Source organism: Struthio camelus, chromosome 6 (assembly GCF_040807025.1).
Source record: "Struthio camelus isolate bStrCam1 chromosome 6, bStrCam1.hap1, whole genome shotgun sequence".
Classification (NCBI taxonomy): domain Eukaryota; kingdom Metazoa; phylum Chordata; class Aves; order Struthioniformes; family Struthionidae; genus Struthio; species Struthio camelus.
Genome location: NC_090947.1, coordinates 10298330 through 10325448, shown reverse-complemented (window position 1 = coordinate 10325448; position 27119 = coordinate 10298330). Strand labels below are relative to the sequence as shown.

At 38.7% G+C, this 27119-nt stretch overlaps 1 protein-coding gene across 11 annotated transcripts in view; it reads right to left on the bottom strand.

Moving 5' to 3' along the window:
- Window positions 1-27119, bottom strand: part of TRAK2 (trafficking kinesin protein 2) — a 35595-nt gene continuing 8476 nt past the window's right edge. For 3 of the 11 annotated variants that reach the window (XM_068948146.1, XM_009684246.2, XM_009684245.2), the window contains 16 exons: window positions 22837-23150; window positions 21611-21805; window positions 17713-17766; window positions 16841-16917; window positions 16028-16144; window positions 14556-14765; window positions 12397-12475; window positions 10389-10519; window positions 10135-10209; window positions 9381-9518; window positions 8311-8390; window positions 7436-7639; window positions 6999-7297; window positions 6379-6657; window positions 5506-5605; window positions 1-4138 (listed from right to left, as the gene is read on the bottom strand). In XM_068948146.1, the coding sequence (XP_068804247.1) occupies window positions 3460-4138; window positions 5506-5605; window positions 6379-6657; window positions 6999-7297; window positions 7436-7639; window positions 8311-8390; window positions 9381-9518; window positions 10135-10209; window positions 10389-10519; window positions 12397-12475; window positions 14556-14765; window positions 16028-16144; window positions 16841-16917; window positions 17713-17766; window positions 21611-21805; window positions 22837-22873 (2754 nt within the window). In that variant the 5' untranslated portion in view covers window positions 22874-23150 and the 3' untranslated portion in view covers window positions 1-3459. Of the gene's footprint in view, window positions 4139-5505; window positions 5606-6378; window positions 6658-6998; window positions 7298-7435; window positions 7640-8310; window positions 8391-9380; window positions 9519-10134; window positions 10210-10388; window positions 10520-12396; window positions 12476-14555; window positions 14766-16027; window positions 16145-16840; window positions 16918-17712; window positions 17767-19210; window positions 21364-21388; window positions 21498-21610; window positions 21806-22836; window positions 23151-27119 lie in introns of those variants that run through there. The other 8 variants (XM_068948151.1, XM_009684248.2, XM_009684247.2 and 5 more) reach the window with 8 other exon arrangements.

Genomic DNA, 27119 nt, shown 5'->3' with positions numbered 1-27119 from the left:
TAATGAAAAAGGGCACGTTATACATGTTTATTATCAAATTTACATTCCGCCTTGAAACAACAGTAAGTGCAAAAAGCAGATGAAAAAAATACTATGTTCCCAGACCATTTAAATATTGTGTTATCCCCTTGTGCAACAGCCAAAAGAGGCTCAAACCCACATTTTCCTTCCTTTTCTTCTGCTTTTTGATTACAGTAGACTTTCCACTTTATCGAGCATGGTATTTGGAGCATGCAGGTATCACTGAATTTATCAAAGCCAGTGAAACTATAGCTTTCTAGTTCTGTAGGCATAAAGTTAAATTTTATACTTAGTTTAAGCCATCTTAAAATCTGAACAAAGCTAAGCACTACAAGTATTTCTCAGTCTCCTGAAACTTTCACATGCATGGATAATTCCTTTCTTTGTATCACCTGCTTTTTGGTTCTGTCCCAAACCTGCAAGATAACAGAAACTTTTCCAAATGCTGCTCTTCCTTGCTTCTAATTCTCCCTCGCCCTCAACCAAGTCACACTGATCTGCATCAAAAGATCTCGAGCAGGATCTCAGCTATCTCAGTCATGCAAGTTCATTTCCTCTCTAGTGGGAGGCAACAAAAGCCAGATCAGTTCCTATAATGACGACAGCTTTTAATATGCTATCAGAAACACCTTCCAAAGAGTTTGTCTTCTAGGTTTTGGCACAAAACAGTAAACTTGGAAGAAGTAGTAGTTTCCCCGGTCACCGCAAGTTAGGGGCACGTATACACAATGGACACGACTGCCCAAAGGGTATAAATGCACGACAGTTTCAACAAGCACTGCACCGCAGCATCAGCCAACCGCAAAAACACACAAGCACAACAGTACAAAAATTATGTCCTCTTCTTCCTGCCTTGTGTAAAGTATCTGATTATATATCATCCTACAAGAAGTTTTCAGACATATCCATAATGTAGATTGAACTGCACCCGATTATATCATTAGGTTATGGAATATGGAAGTGTCCCAAAGACAAACATGCATTTCGTTAAAGTGCTTTTAGATGAATTTTAGCAGAAGCCTGGTCTGTCAAAGGAATTGCGATTTAGTTCACGTGTTGCTTCTGCTACTAACACACACAATGATCCAGTGGCTGGAGTTATTTAATGAAGTTAGTTAGGAACATAGTGAAATACCTTTGAAAGTTTACCTGTAACTTACATGCTTCCTATAATAAGTGTATATAAAATGGACACACATTTGACACATTATACGCTTCTCTGCCTAATCTTCTGTTCACTCAAACCTGTTGTTTCTCTGGGAGCTGCAAATACAGAGCAAACATACCAGTCTCTTAGTTCACTGAAGAACCTAAGAACTCCCCTTCCCTTCATTCTTATTCTTATTTAGCTAGGTAAGACCCTGTGCACAGCTAAGGAAGTACAAACATAAATACTTACAAGAAGAAATTAAATAGTTTTCATTTAAAACAAAATTAACCCGTAAATTGTATTTTAAATAAAATTCACCTTTTATAAGTGTAAAATTTTGCTTAGAGAGCAAAAGGCAACTCCAGGAGTTCCTGAATATTTCTGTGCGCTGCTGACAGACAAGCTTCTGCTGAGAATCCTTGTGCAAGTTTGAAGTGGTTACTCCTTTTCTTTTAGGAAAGACTACTGTATCACAAAGAGTCACTATAAGATCTATAGGGCTGTACAGGTATAAAGGCCACATTATAAGTTACCTATAAACTGGTTTATGAAACTATCTTTTCCTGCCCTACTCCACACAACCCTGCAGCAACAAGGGCCCTGATTATGATGGATGTGCCCCCTGCCAGCTACAAATCGGTGTATTTATACTGATGCTTCACCCCATGAATCCAGAAAGATACCAGCTATGTTCTGTTCTAACAAGCAGGGTAAACTTTGACTGTTTTATGTAGTTGTATGGAAGTAGACCTTAAAAATTACTTCAAAAAATTGAAAAGTATAGAGAAAAATTATATAAAGAGTAAAAATCTGTTTCTAATCTGGTCACTAGCAAAGACCCATTCCTCTTAGTAATTTCAGGCAAATGTATTTTCTTCTATAAGTTATGCTACAAATTATGATATATTGTTGATCATTCAGTTATGGCTAGAATCTTGGATAGGATCAGTTTTGTTTTTTTTTCCCTGAATCCAAAAGGCAGCCTGGGCTGTAATATTCTGCAAATTACTGCTCAGACAGAAATCAGATTTCTCCACCAGACTTAGATATTTTTTTTGAGGCAGAAAGCCTGCCTCAGTTTTGTTCAGAAGCAGGCTCAGAATCACTCTCCCGCATCAAAACACAAGATTCCAATGCAGACAAAACTGATTTGTATCCATTACAGTGCTGCAAAGAACACTGGCTTTCATTTTCTTTGTTGTTTCAGAATGTAGAATGCTAAATTTTGCTCTAACCACAGATCCAAAACAATTTCCAAAGATTTTCTTAATGAAATCTTTTCAATAGAATCCTGCCTAAAATCAGAAATACCTGCATGAAACGCATTAAGTTTACTACAGAGCTCTCAAATGTACAGACTTCCAACACTTGTCTTTAAGTAAATGCTCTCTGCTTAGGTCAAATAAAAACAAACCCTGAATCAAGCACCTAGGCTTTATTTCCCTTTGCAACACTGACATGCGCCTGAGATTTTTTTTGTAGGTGCAAAACTACCCTCCTCCTAAAAAAAAAAAAAAAAGATGCATAGCACACTTTGGAAAGTTATCTTAGCATGAAATAAAACATTTTTACATTTTTTGTACCTAATACATACTTTCCTGCTTTTTAATTCTCATTCATTGCACCCTCCTCTGTGTGCTTCAGAACCTCTGGAAAGAAATTCGCTTCTGTTAATACTTCACTAGCACAATTTCCTAACAGGGAATGAAAGGTTCTCTCCCCTGCTTCTCAAAATGGGGAGGAGTTCAATAGAGGGCTTCAGTGCAGCCTCTGAACTGGAAAATACAAGAATCAAAAGAATCCAAATTTCTGTATTTGTTCGCTAGAGAGAGAGAGACTTGAAGCAGTGATGCTAGTCAGACTGATTGTTATTTGAATATTATATTTAAATGGTACAGCCTGACTGCTAACAACTAGTAAAACACTATGATCATATGGTGGAAAAATAGAACAGCACCTGCAAGACAGTTCTAAACATACAGTTTAAAAGATTAAAATACTGAGAATATCTACTATGGTCTTCTATTTTTGCTTAAGCTAAGATAGATCCAGAAAAGGGCCTCAGAACTAAGCTTTGGTTTCTTCTTTCTCATCTTCCATTGAACCCTTTTTCCTCAAACCCAAGTGACGTTCTTTTCTCCTCGATCCCAACACGTCGCTCTCGCACATCTTTTAACATGCACATGCCTTCTCCAACTCTTCTGTAACACACTTTACCATGCCTGTGCTAAATGTTTATCCCTCATTTATTATTTGCTATGCTACAAATCAGCTGTTTTTCAAACCACTTAATTCTCCTTTAGCAGATCCATTTTTGATGACTGCGTGCAAACTGGAGCTCCCAGCGCCCCAATCATGACAGGAAGGCTCTGGTTTCTTCTCAGTCCTGCCATGAAGTTGCCACCTGCGTTTAAAAATACAGCAGAGTCCTGTCTCTGCAGACCAACCTCTGTGCCCTGATTTCTCCTTTGGTCCTGTGCCTTAGGGGGCTTGACCACCCTGGCAATACCCAGCCTCTTCAGCCTGTCCACCAGGTTCATCTTCAGTTGGCCTGTGTCTGGAGTGTTACGGGAGGGCTTTAGACCATACATTTCTTGCAAGAACGTTTCCGCTGGTCGTGAGGCCAGGAAGTTTTCCGAGAGATGTGTTCGAGGCTCGAATGGTGGCGGAGAAGGACAAGGTGAACGTGAAGGAGAATTTGGTGGAGTAGAAGGAACGGGAACAGTTCGAGGCGGCTGTAGCAAAGGCAGTTTTTCTAAGATGGGGCTATCATAAACTTTGGCAGAGATGCCTCGTTCTTGCAAAAGTTTGGCCAGACTGCTGGTGCTGCTGAAGGTAGTAGTTGAGTCTCTTCTGTTGGTGAGGAATTCTCCAATACTAAGCCTGTAAGACATGGCTGGAGTGCTCACCACTGCACTTCTAGTGCTGTGAGCACTATTTCCAAGTGAAAATGGAGTGCACGTGGAGCTGAAACAAAATAAAAACATGACAAAGAAGATACATGCATTAGACATCTTCATACCTACTCTGCTCTGTATTTGCCCTTTAGCATGAGGAAGACTTGAGAAAAAGTAAGCTATTGGCATTAGCTTTGATAGTTACGGCTTTAATAGATTAAGAATTACTGCTCTCCAAAATATTTAGAAGATACTAGGTTGACCGAGAAGTCATAATAGACACAACCAGAAAGTACCGAAGAATTTATCTTTTGTATACAATATGTAAGGTATGTAATATGTAATATATGGTCATGGAGGAGAAAAAAAACCCACCCACATTTTAAAATTCTATTAAAACACTTCTTAGAATAATCTTGCCATATAATCAAGCTCACTGTTGTGTTATGCCTTCTATTTAGCTTCAAAAAGTTAAGTTTTGTTCTAAGATTACAAGCAAGAGACTAAAACTTTCCAAGACCAGTTGCCACTCAGGAGCTTTTAATTGCATGTTCCATAAAAAAAAAAAGAACGAACTTACTCTGTTGAAGAAAACATCAGTTAGTGAAGTTCTGCTAAATTTCCAGACAACTGAAACCTGAATTCCCAAAACTACCTGTGATACAACCTTGAAAGGCTGCTTCTTATCAGCTGCAGAATATCACACTAATACCAGTCTTTATTTCCCAGGCACAAATCGTGTAATCTCTTCTGCTCCAACACTAACTCAGATGATGCTTCCCAAAACAGTAATTATAACTGTTCTGTTTTCTGAAAAGACGTTCTGGGTGGATAGGGGATGTCAGGCACACTTAAACTCCTCTATTAAAGATGCTCTAAAAGCCAAAAACCCCCACAAAAAACAAACATCCAAACAAGAAAATTAAACTGGGTTAACAATTCTGAACCAGACAACTGACCCACTTAAACAGGTATTCTGCTGTAAAGAAGACACAACCAGCCAAGCCAGAATGTAACAATGGCTACCCGCAATGAAAACCTTTATTATAGAGATTTTTTTTTTAATCCTATAGAATCTGAAATACCAACTATGATCAGCTGTACTGTATTAAATCGAATATCTACACAGATGGCCAGTAATAACTTAGTTGAAAAAATCATGACAGAATAGGTATCAACTGCTTCTTTGAAGAGATCTACGATGAAAGAAATTTTCAATTTAAGACTAAATTTACTTTCCTCTAAATTATCCTGACCTGTTTCTCACTCTCACTGTGGGAAATTTTAACTATCCCCTTTATAATTACAGCCATTTGTGTCAGAAGCATCCTACATGCTGCCTCGCTATTTTTTTTAAAGCTGGTCCATACGTTAAAAGCCAGAAAGCAACTGTTTAATCCTATGCAGCAGCTCCTAGAATGTCAGGAGTCATCGTACCTGGGAGTAACCTGGGTGACATCAGATGGATGAAGGATCCTACAGGTAGTGAAGGTAAATGTGGAATTTGTGGAAGACAGACATTTCCCTGGATTTGAGGCTGCAACGTGGAAAATTTGCATCCAGTGAGGGTAAAAATAAAGACAGAAAAGGGCTAATCAAAGCAAAGCTTAAGACAATATTATTACCACTGCTATATCTATTTTAATAAAGAACAAAGGCAGTGAAAACAACATTGTCTCAAGGGCAAATACTTTCCATTGAAAAATAAATATTGTCATCAGTTCATTTTAAGATCCCTTTAGTGACTTCCTTTATATTTTTTCGATAAAAGATAAGCCGAAACAACACTGCAGATCAATGTTGACAATACAGCACATTCCCCTAAAAAGTTTAACACAAAATTAATTTCTTCCTGTCTTAGGCTACCCATTCTCTTCTTTTATCAGGGCGTTCTTTTCCACAGAATACAGTTTAACAGTTTTTACTAACAAAAATAGCACACTTCTTAAATTAAATTGAAAATGCCAATCATCTTCAGTCGTCTTAATTTGACGACTGCTTAGCATATAGTAAATAATTCAGATTTTGATCTTACTGCAGATAAGTTTTCCAGCAACCATGTTCTACCTAACTGCAAACAGACTTGGAAGACAAGCATCACCTTCTGAAATCACTAACATTACATCTGGAAGAACCCAGATGATATTGGCAACGTCTCCCCAACAAATTCACTTGGTTTAATGCTACTTAGGTTTTAATGACCTAAGACTTGGGGCGAGGGGAGGCAAAAACAATAAAGGCATCAAGAATGGATTAAAACCTCAATAATCAGCATGCAAAAGGAGGAAAAACACTAACTCTGCTTCTTACCAGTGAGTGGTACCGTTGCTGAAGTAATAGGTGGCAGGAAAATCCCTGCTACTGGCTTTGCCACCGCACACTTCCTTTTCTCCAGGAAGGAAGGTTGCACTTGAAACGTTATACCTCCTTCGCCTTCTTCCTCATCATCCTCCTCCAAGTCAGAGATGTGGTACACAGCATCATCAGATAGAGGGGTAAAACCTTTTGTAACAACACCTGGTCTTGGGTCAAGAATGGTGCCTAGGTTCGGTCGAGCAAGCTGCTGCCAGTGAAACAGGGTCTGAGATCCTGGTGTGACAAAAGAAAAGTACCTCAGAAAGCCATTACCTACTATTATACAGACTTACAAAAGCACATGATCAAAACAACTTCGGCCAAGTGGTGCTGACACTGTGGTACACGTGGTGTACTCGGATGGCAACACCAAGAATAAGAAAAAGCCTAACTGTTAGCGCCATACAGGAAAAAAAACAAGTGCTACTGCTGAGCTGGTGGGTACCTAGCCTACGGAATACTACTTTTTCCTCTTATTGCATATCACACCTATCTATACACAGAGCAACAACAATTCACCTGACAAATTAATCTAAAATCCTCTTCTGAAGAGAGAAGGAAGGTCATTCTCTTACCTTCAATGGGCTTGACAATTTGTAATTTTTCTGGTAGGAGGACACGGAAGTTACTGGAGCTGGCAGAAAGATCTGTGAATTCTGAGTCTGTACTGAGGGAAAAACAGCTTTCTGCGGGTGTACTACAGCCACTAGCCTCTTCTTTCTGCTCAGCCAGCAAACGCATCTTTCGCTCCCACTCCTCCTCAAAGAACTGCTTTTCGCTCAGGTAGTTCTCACGACGGAGGGACAGCCTATGCAGAGCTGTGGCTAAGTCACTGTCTCCAGGGTCTCCTGGCTGGCCTGGCTTATGAGTGTCCCTGGGAGAGAAGAAATTAGACAATAGTAGATATTAAGACCATTAAAGTAAACATTTCTTCCCCACACACAGAGATCCAGTCTGGATTTAGTTTCAAATCAGTAAATTTAGAAAGACAATAACAGGCTGTGTTTCCTACCTCAAATTCTTCTCAGAGCTGCTCCTCTGGGTCATCTGTGCGTGGCTCTCCATCCGGTGCAATCCAGACTGAAAGGGCTTTGCTGTCATAACAACACTTGACTGATTAGATCCAGGGATTGGCAGAGGGGCAGGAAAGGAAGAAGAGCGACCACGAGTGACATTAGCAACCTTGACAGTGTCAAATACTCGTTTCTGTTGACCCCTAGAGGCAAGCAAATAAAACAAACAAACATGGTTTTCAGAAGCATTTTGGAAAGGATATAATAAAGAAAAAGCTTCGAGCAACAGACTTCCCAAAGGCTGCAGAGTCATAACTAAAAAGATTTAAGCCCAGAACAGGACTGCCTAAGACGCTGTAAGGAATACTGTTCTAACAAAATATCAGAACTGCCACTCACTTTGATTTGAAACAACAAAATACTCCACTGATAACCACTGGAGACCTTTCAAGGGCATCTACTTAACCCTTATTCAGAAGCAACGGCTCCAGGAATAGGCCTTCAGGGCTTTGGAAACTGCTACCAGTCTTTCAGCCTAATTTCTTTTGCAGATAATTTTTCTACAAGGATTAAAAGAGATGAAACTGGTGCTGTGCACTGGAGAAGCTGCATCAAAAATCTAACAAATTCAAAAAGGAAATAAAATCCTTTTAGCAAATTCTCAACTTTCTCATAGAATTAAATAAGAATGGGAGGTTTCAACACTGAGAAAACTATCAAATACAACAAAGCTTTTTTATTAAGTTACAAAGAAGAGTTATCAAAGAGGGAACATTCAGGCTTATAGATTTCCAGAAATCAGTTTCACCTCATTTAATACAGGCATATAGAAAAATATCAAAATAGCCTATACAGATGAAGCTGATGAACATACTTTTGCTTAGAAGGAACAGATTCTTCACCCTGACTCAATTCCTTCCGCATTGTCCCTTCAATTTCTGCTGCAAGGGAATCCTAAAGAAAAACACAAACCAAAATAATTTATGAATTAGATTGAAGTATCCTTCCTAACAATTTCAGCAGAAAATATTTCTTAGAAATAAATAAATAAATGGAATAAAAATGCACTTGTCTCCCCCATATCAGTAGGTTTCAGCACAGTGTGTTATGCATAAACCTCTAACTCTCTGAAAAGGGAAGGGGTGGAGGGGAAACCTTCCACCCTAACTACACCTACGTAAACTGAACCCATACTAGTTTTACATTAGCAACCCTTCTGGGGGATTCGTTATGTTGCTTGCTTAAGTTAAGCTACAATTGCAAGAGCACTTCTTCCAAGGCCAAAACATATGTACATGGGGGATACTATATAGAACAGCCATCCAAAACCCGACAAATTCCCAGGAAGGCCCAGCAACTTGTGAGAGTACAGAACACACCTGACTCTAAGAACAGGAGGAGGAAAATAAAGGTTTTTGGAAGCTTTTCCATTGGTTTAGTCATCTCTGGCAATTAGACTAAAGTTATGATTTTCTGATGATGCTTAAAATTTATTTCACAACAAGATAAGGAGATAAGGACATAAAACTACATCATAAACTACATCACTACATAAAAATCCTCTTGGAACTCTTGAAAAAAATGTTTTGTTTTGTTTCTTAAAGAAATACTGTCAAGGTATAAGATTCACATCAACATTGAATGATACACTAGCACAACTGGGCATTAGCTATAGAACTGGCCAATTCCCCTGTTTAAGGGAACAGTCATATAAAAACAACCGTTGTAATACCACAATATGGCAGATGAATGACTATTTTCCTAAAGCATAAAATTCTCAGAAGTGAATGCATTAAAGAATTAAAAGACTGTAAGATCAGCCCCTTTGCCTACTGCAACATAGTTCTCACTGCAGCTCCAGTAGCAGCTGTTTTACTCATAGGTCTTTGCTACTATGGACCACATGTACCAGTAGGTATGTACCAAGCTAGTGGTATTTATTACCCCAGAAAATGCTCGACATGCCTGAGGGCGGCAGAGAACAGCAGCAGAGCTGGCTCTGCTGCGCAGTAACTTCACTTCTTCTTGTGATTCGTGTAACATCCCCAGACACTCTGCGTTCCGATCTTGCAGCTCGTGTAGCTGAAAGAGGAAAGAGGAGATCAGTGCTACCAATAAGCTTCAATAGAAGCAAGTAAAAGACAGAATGAAACTCAGTTTACTCCTACAGAACCTTATACAGAAGAGACTGATTCAGCACTACAATATTTCTCCGCACACACAGCGCATGCCTGCATCTGGAAACAGAAGCGGTAATACACAGTGCTCAGCATGGTGCCCGCCCTGATTTCAGTGGTAAAGCATGAAGTACAAAGTAAAACTTGAAAGAGGAAAAGGTAAGATAGAATCCAAAGGAAAATGCATCAAAACACATTGTAAATACAGTAACAGCAGATGCAAAAGAGGCATAAAGGAGGACTTCAAGATCTAGTGAGCTAGAGTTTTGCTGATATAATCAGTAACAGTCACATTAACTCATTTTCTCATAGCAACTTAAGTATAGTAAGATCTACCCACTTGCACACCTTCCTTGCCTTTCACTCATGTGAACTACAAATATGATTGTTGTTGAGTTAGCTGAGAAATTTTGCTTTCTCTCCAACCATTTTCAGAAAAAAAAAACCCACCACTTTCTGTTCTCTTTTAGTTTTTTCTCTTATGTTCCATTTCAAACATATGTATAGAAAGCCTTAAGTACCTCTGCTGTTAGTTGTCTCTGTGCATCTTTGGAAGCTTGTAGATGAAGTTTCAGCTCCTCCTTTTCAATCACATGCTGAAAGCACAAAAAAGGTGCTAATTATTTTCTCAGCTGATTCCCCTGAGAGAGTTGATCCTCTGCCATGCTCTCCTGAAACAGCCACTCTCTTGTGGTGTAGTCCCCCTGGCTTGCAAATCTATTCTCCCCTGCTGTAAGCGCACGCGCACACACATGCTTCACCACCACTCCCTTACTTCTTTGAGTTTATGTTGAAGATCAACAATCTGAGACAAGAGGGATGAGATCTCCTCCTGGTAGCGAACCAACTCCTCACTCTTTTCTGACAGCTCCTCTGTTATTCTGGAAATCTGAGCATTCGATTGCCCTACAAAACATAAAAAGAACTTAGTCAGCAGAGAGCTTTTTCCAACACATGGTGAAAAAAAGAGGGGATCTGTGAAAGTCAAATATCTGCAAAATGACCAATATTCTTAGGAAATCAATTCCCATTTCATAAAAGCAGGAGCCCTGGAACATCTGCAAAGTACAAAATAAAGAAAAGGGGTAGGAAGGAGGAGAAAGGAAGAGATTCAACTTTAAAAGTAGGTGTAACATATTAAAAAGAGAGTAAAAAGTAAGCTAGAATCCCAAGGAAAATACACCAAAAAATACTGTAAATATAGTGACATACTTATCACTGACATACGAGAAGACAGAAGTTCTGCAAAATGATCATTGCAGAATCCAAGGCAGGCTGCTGTAAACAATTTCAAATGACAAACTGGCTCATGACCTAGGCTAGTCTTATTAGAAGATGCTGAAGTAGTCAGATGGAGCTGATCTTGTTATTAGCTACCATTCTCTGTATGCAAAGAGATTTCATCAGATCTTGTCAAGCATAACATATGGCTATTTAGCTCTTGATTCTGGTTACTATCTATTCCCCAAAGACCCAACGTCTACAATTTCCCATCTCCTCTTTTTTTTGTTCCTTTGAGTGAGCAGCTTCATTATGTAAGATGACAAAGCACCTCAAAAAAATGAAGTATTTTTATACAATGACAGTTTCTTGTATACCTGTCCTGAAAGCATAGCAAAGTAACAATAACGTCTGGTCAATCTTGCATGAAGAACAACTACAAATTTACAAACATAACCTTTAAGCAAGACGGTGTCTATCTTATTTCTGATTTGAAAAACAGAAGATTTTCCTTCAATCCTAACAAATTTTGAGTTAGAAGGAGGATTCTCTCTGATGGCGATAAGTATTTATTTGGTTGTTAGAAATACTGGAAATTTGCCAGATACATGTTTAATTGACAGTGGCCACAACTGTACTGTAGGACAGAGCCTGCATCACGGGCCTGCTGACATGTAACCTCACAGTTAGATACCTTTTCCTGAAGGCACAGATTTTAAAGCTGTACACTAGAAATCCTGTGGGAGAAGATTCTTCCTGTGAGTCTAAAGTGCCTAATGTGCCTGTATGTGCTATAAGATTAGACAAAATAGAGTTACTGAAGTTCCCATTGTAGGAAAATAGCAGGAGTTACATGAAACAACTTTATTTGATAAGGTTTTACATTTTCTCAGAGGAAGCACAGTTATTCAACAACCAGCTAGGTGCCAACTCACAGTGTTCTGTGGTTATCGGGAATAATAAAAAAAAAAACAAGTAGCAACCCAGTCGTCTGGTAGTTGCATAAAATAAAGCACTCTTAAAAGATAAGCTTAAGGTTATTTATATGCCACAAAGGACACCTATCAAATAGCTATAGCTAGAAGATTGTACCACCAGGTTACACAACCACCACAGAAAACAAGGATCGCTCCTTTGTATTTCAGAATGCTTTTGTGCGTTTGCATACAAATAGCTGCAGTTCTTTGCAAATAAGGATCACTGTTTTGGACAGAACACTTGCCAATTTAAATGTGCTGAATATTCTTTTCAAGAAGCATATTTTGTTGATTTTCCAGTTTCTTTAGACTTCAGTTTAGGTGGTTTCATGAACGTTAGGGTCAGCGTTCATTTTCTCTCTTGTCCTCTCTCTAGCAACAGTACCGATATCTGAAGTTGAGTGCCAGAGTGAAGCTCTGTGAAATACAGAAATAGCTTTGAATTTGGGCAAAGAACAAGACTCAACTCATGGACAAAAATTACTGGAGCTCCTTTTTGAATTCAGGGATAACTAAGAGAAACTGTAGGCACTATAGATGCTCAAATACCTTTTTGCCATTACAGGATATAACCCGGATACTCACGTAGCTCCTTGACACAGTCATTAACCAGCTGCTGTTCCTTTTCTTCATATGTAATGGTTTCTGTCTTCAGATGGCAAGCCTTCAAGAAAATTATAAAGTTTTCCAACTTACATTTATATATGCATCTATACATATGTTAACATTATAAAATTTGTATTTCTGCAAGTGTTGCAATTGAAGAGCCTCCCCTCTCTCTTGTCTTTGCAATTTCTGTGCATCTGGCCATACTTCCTGTCCATTTTTTCCCACCACAACCTGTTTCCCTGAGTTGTGTAGGTCTTTTGAATGAAAGATGCCCACATGGATGCTCACATGCACAAACCCTGATCTCTCTCCTGCAAAATATGTAATTTGGTAAGGAAATGTAAACCAATACAAGATCAGAAGTAATTTGCTTCAAAACTTCCTAAGGCAAAGAAATCTTGAAAAGTAAATGATGCTAGCCAAATCCATTAGGCAGTGAAAAGCTCTCAATAGAACAGCATTTCGCATCTTCCCATGACTAGTAATATTTAGACTGCAAGTTTTCTGGGCCAGAGACTGAGTCTCACCACAAGTTTAAGCAACACTGAGCATACTGGATTTCCACCTTCATTGGACTCTCAATATGATTCCATAACACTAACCTTTGCACACAACAGTCTTTGTATTCAGGATTGTTTGCCAATAAGTGACTCAGAAAACTTAGTGATTGGGTTAAAGATTATTCAAGTGAATAGAAGTAGATACACAAGTGCAGATAAACATACTTCTTCCCATGACACTGTCATAAACATAAATAGTTCAAGGCTGTTCTTAGGAAAACAAAGGCAAGCAAACACTGGCTCAGTATGCTTGAGGCTATTTTTAATCAAGGAAGATGATGATATACCACAGAAAGACAGCAACCTCTTTTTAACTCCAGTTCTACCTACTAAGGTGGACTGAATTCATGTTTAGTTTCATAATAATATGCAGGGTTGGCATCACAAAAGCAGTCTGACATTCCCCTCATTCTTTTGTCCCAGCACTACCAAAATATCCATTTGATCTTTTAGAGTTTTAGGGAAGATGTGCTTCTCAGGCTGAGCATTTTGGAGACAAAACAAGGGGGAAAAAATATATGGTCCCTGAATTGTAAGTACTACCTAACACACAGGAAGGGTTGTAACAAACCAGAAAGACTTATATTGCCCAGAAGCTGTTAGGATGCTCTTTCTTTACAGATTTTCAATTCCCTTCTTCATGACAATTTTTAAATTCAAAAAGTTTTTGACATTGGAAATACAGGCCTGAGAAAACAGATGGAGATGGAAGAAAAAAGAAAGGAGGATACTACAGAGAACTGGAACTACAAAGAGCAAGACTTTTTTCCCCTCTCCCTTCTTCCACCATCTTATGTTTCCAGTCCAGACCAACATTTTGTTAACAAAAGCGTTGTTGTAACATGTAACCTCAAGCTTGTGTTGGAAAAGGCTTACTTAAAAACAACAACAAAAAAATCTTCAAAAAAGGCTCTCACCCAATTTCCTGTTTTACAAATTCCACTCTCCACCTCCAGAGAAGAGACAATTAGCATCTACAGATTCCAATTCTTGTAACCTTTGCCTTTGGTGCCACAACTTTTATAGCCATTTATTTTGTCTAGGCATTTGGTCCCTAACTTTTTAAAGGCACAAAGCCTGCGTTCATGTTTTGCACATAAGAGATACCAATTAAAATATGGAGACTAATCACACACTCAAAACTAAGTATGTCTTTAAAGGATTTAAAGCTTACCAAGTTTTAAAAAGCTTATAGACCCTTAATATTTAATACAGGTTGACAAAAATGTAATGTCAGCTCAATGGAATTCTCAAAATAATACAACACATTGCAGACAGATTTACACCACAACAGGTCACACAAATCTGAGGGCCTCAGAGGTCCAAGAAATTGTACTGGCTGCTCACATGCCTGCCTGTATTCTTTCACATATCATAAAAGTATTGAGAAAGGAACACTAACGGACTCTGAAGATAGCTAGGAGTATGGCAGTATTCTGAAGGAAACACAGGGATGGGGATCGGTGGAAGGAAAGTATTTGGTATGATTTATCTACAGGAATGCAATACAGTCATTTCAAGAGAAGTCCAGAAGCTGTATTTTTTAAACCAGCCTCATCTATCTCTTATCTATACCTTCGATCGGAGAGCAAGGTTCTCCTCTTCCAACTCCCTGAGTTTATCTTGCAAGATATCCAGCTGCAAGAGGCTGTGCGATACATTGAAAGATTCATTGGAACGAAGTGGCGTGGAACAGCTGGAATCTGTTTCACTCTCCTCAGAAGCAATTGAAACAATACGAAGCAGGTCATCCTTCTTCGACAGTTCATGCTGCAGCTGGTTAACCTATGACAAAAAAAGATAACCAGCTTGTGATATATACTTTAGCTATACAAGAGTATAGTAAATTATTTGTGCAGCCTCTAAATTCTGGGAACATCACAGGTCCAGTATAAACTGAGATCAAAAACAGCCCACAAGTGACAACCAATTTATTTATGTTTGCACAGAAGATTTATATTCTATTTATTTTATAGGTAGTTCACAAAATTGTAATTTTAGCATTGTAAGGGAGACAGAACAAGGTAACACAAGAATGGATGACAAAATCTACTTTTAAAATAGTTAACCTCAAAACAATCTTCCAGCTGCTTTGATATACCTTTACCTTTTAACATGTTAACTATCGTTTTGGTTACAACTGTTTCATCTGCACTATAGTTTTCTGGAAAAAAGAAATCCTAGACATCTGTGCCCCCACTTCACACATGAAATGAACTGTAGGCCAGATAAAAACAAGAGAAAAGCGAGATGTCAAATTTAGCCACGTTCCATTTTGTATATACAAATGTATGTGAATACGTAAGTCTATTCTGGCTTACAGCTGATTACAAGAATCTATTTATTACCTGCATACTGTTTTATACGTGCAACTGAATCTCTTTCACTATAACCTAGAATACATCTGTGTTATCCAGGGATAAAAACCTGGGATACTTTATAGGTTGTCAACTTCTTTTTTTAAGTAAGAATAACCAAGAGAAGATTACATAAGCACAGATTCCTTAAAGCAAAAGATGGGAGTGAGGATCTTGAGAAGAATTCTGTTGTCATTATCATTTGTTTTTAATTTATTTTTTAATGTAAGCACCCCATCAAATCAAGCTCATTCTCTGGTTCTTTCCTCACTTGGGAAGATGTTATATAAAAGGTTCTGTCAGATGCCAACTACATAGTTTATTTTTTCTGAGATTATTAGATTCATATTTTAAAACCAGAATATCAGATTGATGGTCAAAATAGACGCTTCTAAAAATACAATTCTACTATAGGTATATCATAATACCACCTAACATGCTTGCAACTTCTTAGGAATTACAATATTCAGTCATCATAGTCAATTCTTGGACCAAGAAAGCTGACCGAACTATGACCAAGAAAGCTGGCTGAACTATGACAGTTCGAGCAATGATTTCTAATTGTACTTCTGTAGTTTTGAGAGCAGCAATAACCTACTTCCATAGTGAAATAACATGTTTCTGTTAATCCTCTTCTTCTCCTCTTAAAAAGGAGGGGGGTGGGAGGGGGGGGGAAGAGAAATCACTCACTTGGTCTAGAGTTTGTCCTAGCTGTTCTTCTAGTGCTTCATTCCGTTCTGTTAGAAGATGGTTTCGCTTAAGAAGGGCTTGTCCAATTCGAGCTGCCAGTTCCAGGTCCCGATCTCTCTGTTCACAAAATGAAAACAAATGTCTGCTTTTGATTATGTAAATTTAAAATTCAGAGTAACTTTAGATTTTCCTGGCTATTGGTCAGCGTATCTTAACTTTGAGATCCCCATTCACTCTCAAATGGATTGCTTCAGCAATGCTGGTTAGAACAACGGTTAATATTTCATCATTTGGATCCAGAATACATTCATAACTGTGTTTCTTGATACAGCTAAATTCTATTCCACAGTCATTTGCAATAATAGGGAAGGGGGAAAAAAAAAAAAAAAAAAACCCAGCTCCAGCAACTACCTAGGGAACAGTTTAGTTTTTTGTGCTGAATACTGGAGAGGTTATATGGGCTTTTGTATCACGTCAAGAAGCTGCATATACTTAGGCCTGTGGTCTTTGAAGCATCACCTTCTCCAGGACAGACTACTTGACTGAAATAGTGATGACAGGGTAGAAGCTAAGGAGCAATAGGAAAGCAGAAGAAAGCCTTCTTATGTCTCATTGGCTCCTGTGAAGCATCCATAGTTTTGCTAAATTTTGTTTTTGAGTTGCCCACTGGGCAACTTCTCATTACCCAGGTGTTTCACTATTTGATAAGCACCTCCTACAGGTAACTGAACCAGATTTCCCAGTAACTGAGCAAAATCTTTCCTCAAATATGTCCTCAACTATACTAACACAGCCTTATATAGATGAGCGTACCTCAGCTAGCAAATGTTTGACCATGTCAGCATCACTGTAGGTTTTCGTTATTTGCTCCACGTTATCTGTGCCAAGAACTGAGAAGAGAAAAAAAAATACTCACTGAAGTACCTTAACTACAAGAATAATGTTGGGAAGGGAGAGCTAAAACTCAGAGGATATTCTTTATAGAAGCGCAAATACAGCAATTAGTTGAGGAAGCCAGCGGAGGCTATAAAAATGCATCTTAACTTCAGAAATGTGAAACAATACTCATTTGGAAGACTGATCCAATTAGATCTTAAACATGTACAGCTTTCAGCAAGATTAGCTAAAAGTTCAAGTGCTCACACATCCTTCAAATTTACGAACGGGAGAAAATCTCTTAAGATCAACTTTTTGAATACAGTTAAACTACTGAATCATCCAGCCTGCTGAGGAGAGAGAAAGAGTACTGTATATCCAAACAGAGCTGAAAACATCTGCAAAACAAAATCCACTTTAGTGTATGTGACAGCTATAAACAGGAAGTATGGAAATCCCAGAGAAAGATCACAAAAACTTATTTACAGAGTGCTTGATCATCTTGGAAAGCAGTTAAAAAGAAATGGGATAACAGACTGTATGTCTGTAATTTAAATCCAGTAGTAAATCCTATCGTATTGATAGAATGACTTCAAAGTTTGAAGAGTTGGTAAAACTACTAAAAAACTGAGAACAATCAGGACTTGAAAAGGACTTGAAAAGCAGGACTGAGTCAGAAAGAAACAAAGAGCATGGAGAATGCATGACAACTCTGGAAAAAAAAAAATCAGTGCTAAAACAAAGCACTGGCCTCACTAGGTCTTGTCTTGAGAAATAAAAGAATCTAGTAAAGAAGAAACCTTAATTACCTTGTGCAAATTTTTGAGATTCAGCGAAGGAGGAGGGAGGAAGTTCTAAAAGAGCTAGAGTGTCCGAAAATGAAAGGCAGGAAAAAACAGAAGGGAGAAAGAATTAAAATTTAAGGACACAGGTTGTTGATTTGCATGCATCCATCACCACCAAAAATTGAAGTGTGTGTAAACGTACACTTTGTACTGCTGAAACTTTCTTAGAACTGTTAAAGAGCCATTTAAATATGATTCCCTTCAGGAGAGGAACTATACATGTTACTTACAGGAGAAGGCCGATTGTGCTGGTATAAGTTCAGTAGAACTTCACCGTTTTTGCCTTATGGAATCAGGATCATGAAAGCAAAGAAGGCAGCAGTATAAATGTAACAAATACGGAAATATCTGCTTCAGCTGAATTTCTAAGTTAACCTGTTTTGAAACTAATTCCATCAGCATCACAGTGCAAAGTGAGATTGTTATTGGATTTGGTCTAAATTTGCTTCTGAGGAATTGTTTGATTGTTCTACCATATTTAAACCTGCTTCGTACTCCGAACAGATATTGGTATTGGTTCTGGGTTTTTTTTGTTGACTCTTGTTGAGGGCTGCACATTTTACTGAGACAGTGAAGCACTAACTGAAGTGCGCACCATCTTTATTTGCATATAAGCTTTGCCTGTCCTTTACTTAGGTAACTGCCACACATAACCTTGCAGAATATAACACTAAGGCTATGTTAGGGGAAAAAATAAAAGTTGCATTTTAGTTTACGTGGAAACTTACACAGTCATGAAAAACAAGCGAACAGTACAGAAGAATGAGGTGTACTCAGCTGTTTCTCTAAAATAGTTTGCAACAGAAAAATAAATCAAACTAATAAATAAAACACTTTTTCCCCCCAAGCAGATCAGTAGGCAAAAAAAAAAAAAAAAAAAAAAAAAGCTATTTGGACATTTAGAAGCTTTGAACTTACAGCAATGCCATTTACTAATTATTTTGGCAGGCAGGAAAAAAACAGAAAATCTCTTCACAAAATTTGAAGTACAGGCACTTAAGGGTCAACTTTACTGTACTACTTTCAGAGTGGTTGCAGATACGTGATGAAAGACGACTCCAAACTCACTTATTAATCTTCTGAAAATTCACGGCACATACAAAAAGAAGGGTCAGCCCTTACAGGCAGAAGATTACAGCCAGTTCTCCGGTGGTATAAGTGTTCCGAGCAGATGATTCAATCTCTATTCAGTGCTAAGTCACCTTAATGAACTAATTTATGCTAAGTTCATACATGGTTACTCAGGTAGATTTTTGACGTCTCCTTTCCTAAAAGCAAAAACAACAAAAAGCTTGTCCCAAAAATATTTGCTCTGGTAAATGAGATCTCAGAACTAAGAGCTTTAAAACTTAGCTCCATACAACTTTTGTTATTTTCACACAGTACAGGATCACAACCATAATCAGTTTGTTATAAATCTCTCTCATGAACACGTGCATGTGCAATCTCTCTCCTCACTCACCTTGCCAAGCAAAGGCTGCAAACAGCTCGTCATTTTGGTTAACACTGTTGTTATCCATCGCCATGTCCTTTTATTCACTTGTATAAGGAGTTCTAATGATAGACGTTTTGCAACTCAGGGTTCTTTCACTACGCTACTACAGTTGAAGCATAAGATATTCCTCCACCTCACTGAAAACATTGCCAGTGAGACTCAATTGTTCACCGCATAAACCTTCTAAACATGCAGCAATAGCCATAAAAAGAGGAGGAGCTCAAGTGCAATGAACTGGGTTTTTCCTTAGATGCTGTACAAGCTACACACTGACTCACATCATGATCCCGGCACCCTCTTTTGGAAAAAGTTGTAACAATTTTTTCATAGATACACATAAACACATGTACGCACAAACCCTCACTGGAAACAAACTCAAAGATAACCCAACTTATGCTTCAACAATACAATTTTAACAGACTGTCATATTTATTCCCAATTACAATCATTAGTAAGAGAGATACAAACTTCATCTAACAAGGTGTACTAGTACAGTATTTATAGACTATAACTACATCCTGATTTGCAGTCGCATCTGTCTTATCTCAGTCGTATTTGAGCCAAATTACTAGGCTCAAAAGGTCTAATATGAAGACTACTACGGTCAAAGTCTTTGTCTGGACAATTTCTAGGAGAAACGTAAACCTTATTTATCCTGAATGTATTTGACTCAGCAGTTACAAGAGCGTTCTTAAATAATGAGATTAGCTGTCTGTTATATCTACCAGTGATCTTTTATATTAGCATGAAGCGTTCGTTTCACATCCTGGTTGCATGCTTAAATTTTAATCTCACATAGAGAAGCGCCTAGACTATCATAAAATGTAAAGTTTTAAGACTGACTCATTCTTAAGATTCACTTTTGGGTGGAATTCTCCCAGTCACTGCAAGAGGGCATCTCTGAGAACGTCAAGTAAACCTCTGTGGCCGCTGTTCAAAAACCTCTCAAAAGCAGTCTACCATTTTAACAGGACACTTCTTCCTACAGCTAAAAAGTATTTATCACTGGGTGAAAGAGGAAGGCACCACCTTCTGCAGTGCCAGGAAAACTGATAAATAAATAAAAGACTGTCCTTTAAACCCCTGCCTCTCTCACCGCAGTTTGGAAACGCAGGCTCAAACTGCCAGAAGGGCCCTCTCTCAGAGAGCTGTTCTTAATCACACTGGAACCAGACAGCCTCAACAGAGCTGCATTTTATGCAAACTTGCTTCCAGCACTGACAGACTCTGATCCCACCTCTTTAAAATAAAACTTAGAGGCAAGTACACACCCCAATGACTACACAATTCCTTCAAGGGAACTATAAAAGCGTTCACTCAATTGAAAAACATGGCTTTTAAAATACTTCCCATAACTAAAAAGAATTCCAAGGCTGCAAGTTCAACTGAGAATAAAGATCTCCTTAAACTGTGGGACACTGCATGCTTAGAAGGTAACATTTTGTTTACTCTTTTGCTATACTCCCTGGGTGGAGCACCAACAGAAAACCCTCTTTCAGTTGTGGCACATAAAAGGAAAAGATAATCACTACAGAAAAATAGTACCTTGTATCTAAACACCAAGTTCACCCTCCCAAGTTGTTCCTCCCCATACATGGAGGAAAACAGGACTCACCCATTTCTCTGAAAGGATTACAAAATGTTCTCCTCTTTTCACATGAAAATACTTGAAAGTACAGGCAAATAAGTGTTCAGTTCTTCTGGCAGCCTTCTATAACATTTGATTGTTAATATAGTCAAGGGGGAAGTTTTCTTCATATTGTCTGAAGCTGGCATTCTCCTTCTAAAGACCAGCTAGCTTTGTTTTGCTTGTTTTAAGAACTGCTGTAATCATAACCAACTGATGGCCATAATTTACTTTTTATTTTCAAAACTGGAAGGCAGTGATCAGTGTTGATCTAGTATTAAGCTACTTGGCATTCATAAAATTTCTATCGCCAGAAGAAACCGTTAACAGCATTTCAAAAAAAAAAAACACTGACACAAAACAAACGGCAAACATCTACAAAAGAACCACAGCATCGGTAATGTTCCTGAAAACAGACCTGCTGCATACTCTGTCACATGTCACACTTATGTCACATCCAATCTAGTACAACTGTAGGTTCCTGCCTCTTTTTCCTTACCACAGGTTTCCATTCTTACCTCTGTGTCAAGTCAAATGATCAAGCAGCAATGGGACATGCTAGGTCAGCTCTTAGAATTGCAGAGCTGAACTACAAGCACTTCCTCTGAACTCAGCTTATTGTTCCTCCTGTGCAGAATTTTGTAGATTTGAATGTTATATTTTAATATTAATCAGTTCATATTTACTTTTTTCTCTTCAGTAAGTGCAAAAAAAAAATCCTTAGGCCCAGAGATACTCACTCATGTAACGGAAGGTCTCCTCGTCATGAATTGGAGAAGTGGTTTCAGGAAGATGACCATGGCAGGTAGGAGTCTGGCTCCAGTCTTGATTCTCATACAGGTACAGAGAGTCCACTCGTAATTTGTACTCTGGCAACTGTTCTTCTAGCATGCTCACCAGCTCTACCTCAGGAATATCTTCACTGGAGCAGACATCTAAAAGCAAGCAAATGCCATGTCACCAAAGCTAAGTACGCTACTGTTAAATATGCTACATACCTGCCACAGTAGTATAAATTCTTTATGCTAATAAGTATTTTATAAACCTTCAGTAGATGTTTTTTGTACTGGACAAATTATCAGACTATTTACTGAATCAATACTTGATTGATACTGTAATATTTGCAAGTTCTTCATCCTCAATCGACTCTGTAACTTCCTGGAAGGGTAGTCTAGCCTCAGACTTCTTAAGTATGACATATTTATTAAGTTCCAATTTCTATCTTTCCTGCTTATTCTCAAAACTAAAAAACAGACCTATATTTTACCTGCTATGGATTTTCTAAGGTTCCACTGGCTTTAGCATAGTTATAGTTCTCTTTTCTGGAGGAAAATCTTTTTTTCCTTGTTCTCCTTTTGTTTGGTATCGAACACAGGTTCAAAAAACTAATCTTAAAGTAGCCACACACACACACACACACAAAATCAACTGAAAACTGCCTTGAAATTAGGCAGCTCAAAAATAAATTCTATTATCAACCATACCGAATCACACTTTTATGTGAACATGGTACCCAAAATAATGAAAAGGAAATTTAGCTCTTCCTATTTTCTCTACTCTCTTCATGACTACTTGGGGGGGAGGGGGGGGGTAAGAGAGATAAAAAAAAGAAAAAGAAAAAGAAAAAAAGAAAAAAAAAAACAGATTCAAGTTGCTAAAATACTCTGGAGAAACATACCAAACCTATACGACGATTATCTAACATTTCCACTGAAGCTGAAGATCACCTTCAATATATTTCAGGGGAAAACCCATCAATGTTAACAATTAACATTGAGTATTTTACAAATATTACACAGTGGAAACTGATTTAACATGCTAGTTAGGACGACCCACTATTTTTGTTCATATGCGCTATCAGATAAGCAATATAAAGAATATGAAATTGAAATTTGTCTTTAGGCAGCTGTGCTAAAAATGTTAAGATTTATTCAGGATTTATAAAGGAACTATTTTTCCAACTTACCGGAGATGCTCTCCAAGCCTCCGTGATCGAGATTCATGAGCTCCTTCTTCACAATTCACTTATTTGGAAATAGCATTCTGTAGTCAGACTGTGCAATGTCCCTTTTTTGCTTTGACAGAAAGATGGCTTTGGTTTAGAGTCTGGGAGAGCCATCAAGCTACTTAGACACTAACGAATCAGATGTCAATTCACTCCCATAGACTGCTGCATACTCCAGATCTATTTCCATCTTTGGACACACTTATTTCATCTGAGGTACTGATCAGTAGAAATATTTCACATAAGTTTCATGAGCGTCTCAGCTCAGCCATCACCTAGAAATAAACAGAATGGCAGAGTTTCGCAGATGCCACTGTCCTGCAAGCAAGACAGGTCAGTTAATGGGACCTCATCTCTTTCAGTCTACTGAATTTCTTCCCTGTACTATCATTTAACTCAAAAAAAAATTTAGACAAACATTTTAATCCTCAGTTAACACATTACATGTAGAATGTAGCATTAAAAATATGGCTTTTCCCTGCAGACATGACAATCTCAGCTTTACCATGAACTTTGTCAATTACTATTTGTCTATACCATTACTCCTCGTCTAAACGATATTTAATGTATGACAGGTTCATTCTCCAACATGGGCATTTATGTTTTATTGTAAAAGGATAGCCGCTCCAACCAAGTAGAAATTTTCTTCAGGCTAGTAAAGTTATTTAAAACGATGAGTTCTAAAGGCAGGATTTCAAAATGCTGATTTAATTAGCATTCTAATTGTTATAAAGAAATTTTATTGGACTGTTTTCTTTAATCTCTTCCCCTTTAAAAGTCTGTTAATAAAGAATCTATCAGAAAAGTTACTTCACGGTTCCTCTTCAGCAGAGCCTCATTAAAAACAATTTTAACAGTTGAAAACAGAAATGAAGCTATAATGTAAAATTGGGATTATTTATCAGAACTGTTTAAGAAAGTGAAAATTGTGCTGTTCTCTTGACAAGACTAACTGATCATCCTTCACGTAGTATGCAAAAGTAGTCCTAAGTAATAGAAAAATCCAAAATGCAAGAAAACAAAGCCTCATTTTCACTCCTCCTACATTCAGTAAACACAAAGTTCTCTTGAAATTTCAGAATAGTTCCAAATTTGCTCTTAACAGTTTCCCCAAGGTCTCCCACTGCCAAGCACAGCAATCATAGGTCTGTCTTGCTGTCATAGTAACCTCTTATTTGAGAGGACCAGAGTGGACAGTGCAGAAACCTTTTAAAGAAAGCATAGAGCTTGCTAGTTCATCTACTTGTAGACTTTGGCAGGACGTCAAAAAAGAACTTTCTTCCATTCAGGTCAGCTCAGGCTTGCCAGCAGTATCATCTTAATTTGTCACTTCTTTCTTTTATATGTGTTTTATTAACTAGTTTTAATTGTTAACTGTATTAGGCACTTACTAAAAATATTAAGATCAAGATTTCAGAAACATTTACTATTTGCACATATAGCTGTTTCTAAAGAGACTGGTATTTAAATGGATTGCTGAAAAAACACTAAATATGCAGACACATGCACAAAACTTAAAGCCACTCAACACCGCAGAAGAACGGACTTCATGGCCTCTGTCCAACATTTTCTACACCTCGGTCTAGGACTTCACAGTCTTGACACAGTCAAAGTTTTAGATCCTCAATGTTTTCATAGAGGTATTTTACCAAAAAATACAAAGTGGTCTCCTTAGCCTAGACTATAATATTACGCTGTGATGATCATTTTTGTTCGACTGTGCACCTTATCTCAGATTAAGCCTCTGATCTTTGCACACTGTAAAAAGATGCATTAAACTTAAAAACCAGTATGCTTGAAGCGCTTATTTTCTTCAACTGTTTTACAGCGCTTGGCATACTCTTCTTTTTTGGTTGTGGATTTTTAAACGGGACCTTGACTCTTACTGATTCAAGACTACTTATTCCATTTTTATATTGAGATTTGTCCTGCATTCTGCACTTCTGTCAATATCTCAGAAAATATCCTCAAATTCTCTGTCAGCAGCACTTCTCAATATAAAGTACACTTTGGTTACTTCAGGTGAATTATTATCAAATGTATATTTGACTTGAATGGAGAGACAAAACATCTAGCTACTGACTTTCTCCCTGTACCATAAAGAAACCCGAGGCGTTAATTCAGAAACACGCACACAAGTTCAAAAAGCTTGAGAGGTTTCCGATCACCAGTTAGCCTGAAGCAACTAAATACACATGGATTACGCAACGTGCACTACACTTAGGCCTTAAATTACAATCCTAGCGTTAAGCCAGGGCTTCTAAGAATCCCTCCCAAGTAACTTCAGTCCATAAACAGAAGCGTTCTCAAATCCATAAAATTAGTTCTCATCTGTGCAAGCAGCATGGTTGCTCCAAGAGCAGACAGAATCACACAGTAGCTGAGGTTGGAAGGAACCTCCGGAAACCATCTAGTTCAAATCTCTACTTCAAAGCAGGGTCAGCTACAACAGGTTGCTGAGAGCTGTGTTCAGTTGGGTTCTGAAAAATCTCAAAGGCATGGAGCCTCTACAGGCTCTCTGGGCAACCTGTTCCAGCGTTTGACCATCTTCACAGTAAAAGAAATCACATTTAAACAGCATTTCTTACATTTCAGTTTGTGCTCATTGTCTCTTGTCCTGTCATCAGTCACAACAAAGTGTCTGGCTCCATTTTCTTTTTACCCACCTATCAGATGTTTATATACATGGATAAAATCCCCCTGAGCTTTCTCTTCTCCAGACTAAACCATCCCAGTTCTCTCAGCCGCTCCTCATATGTTAGGTGCTCCAGCTTCTTGATCAGCCCTATGGCCCTTTGCTGGACTAGCTCCAGTACGTCCATGACTGTCTTGTACTGGGGAGCCCAGCACTGGACACAGCACTCCAGATATATCTCACCAGTGCTTGAGTAGAAGGGAAGGATCACCTCCCTCAACCTGCTGGCAAGGTTCTGCCTAATACAGCCCAGGAGCCTGCTGGCCTTCCTTAATGCAAGGGTGCATTGCTGGCCCGTGTTCAACTTGGTGTCCACCAGTGCCCCAGGGCCTTTACTGCAAAGCTGCTCTCCAGCCAGTCAGCCCCCAGCCTGTACTGGTGCAGAGGGTTATTTCTCCTCCAGGGCAGGACTCTGCATTTTCCTTTGTTGACCTTCATGAAGTCCCTGTCAGCCCATTTCTCTAGCTCCCTCTGAAAGCCAACACAACCATCTGGTGTTATCAAACGCTCTCTCTAGTTTTATATCATCTCCAGACTTGCTAAGTGTGCGCTCTGTCCCACCATCCAGGTCATTAATGAAATGTTAAGCAGTACTGGACCCAGTATCGAACCCCGGGGCACACCACTAGTGAGACCTCTGGCTTGACTTTGTGCTGCTGATCACAACCCTTCAAGTCTGGTAATTTAGCCAGTTTTCAATCCACTTCCCTGTTCATTTATCTAGCCCATATTTTACTGTTTTTTCTATGAGCATGTTGAGTCACAGTGTTGAAAGCCTCACTAAAGCTGAGATAAACAACATCTACTGCTCTCCCTTCATCCACTGAGCCAGTAGTCTCATCATAGAAGGATAGAAGGCTTGCGAAGCGTGATTTTTCTCTTCATAAATCTGTGCTGACTACTTCCAGTCACTTTCTTGTCCTTTACATGTTTAGAAACGGTTTCAAGAATTATTTGCTCCTTTATCTTTTCCAAGTATCAAGTTGAGGCTGACTGGCCTGTAGTTCCCCAAATCCTCTTTCTTATCCTTCGTGAAGACAGGAGTGACATTTGCTTTTCTTCAGTTCTCATGAACCTTCCCCGGTCACCACGACCTTTCAAAGACTATCAAGAGTGGCCTTGCAAATGACACTGGCCAGCTCCCTCAGCACTCATGAGTGCATCCCATCAGATCCCACGGACTTGGGTGTGTCCGTTTTAAGTGTTCCCTAACCTGATCCTCCTCCACTGAGGGTAAGCCTTCATTGCTCCAGACCTTCCTGCAGGTCTCAGGGACCTAGGATTGCTGAAGGCAATCTTCACTTACCAGTGAAGATCAAGGTAAAGAAGGCATTAAGTACCTTTTCCACATCCTTTGTCACCAGGTCCCCTGCCTCATTCAGCAGCAGGCTCACATTTTCCCTAGTCTGACTCTTGCTGTTGATGTGCCTGTAGAAGCCCTTACTGTTCACATCCCTCACCGGATTCAATTCCAGGTGGGCTTTGGCTTTCTTAACTCTATCCCTGCATGTGTGGACAGTGTCTCTGTAATCCTCCGGCGTCATCTGTC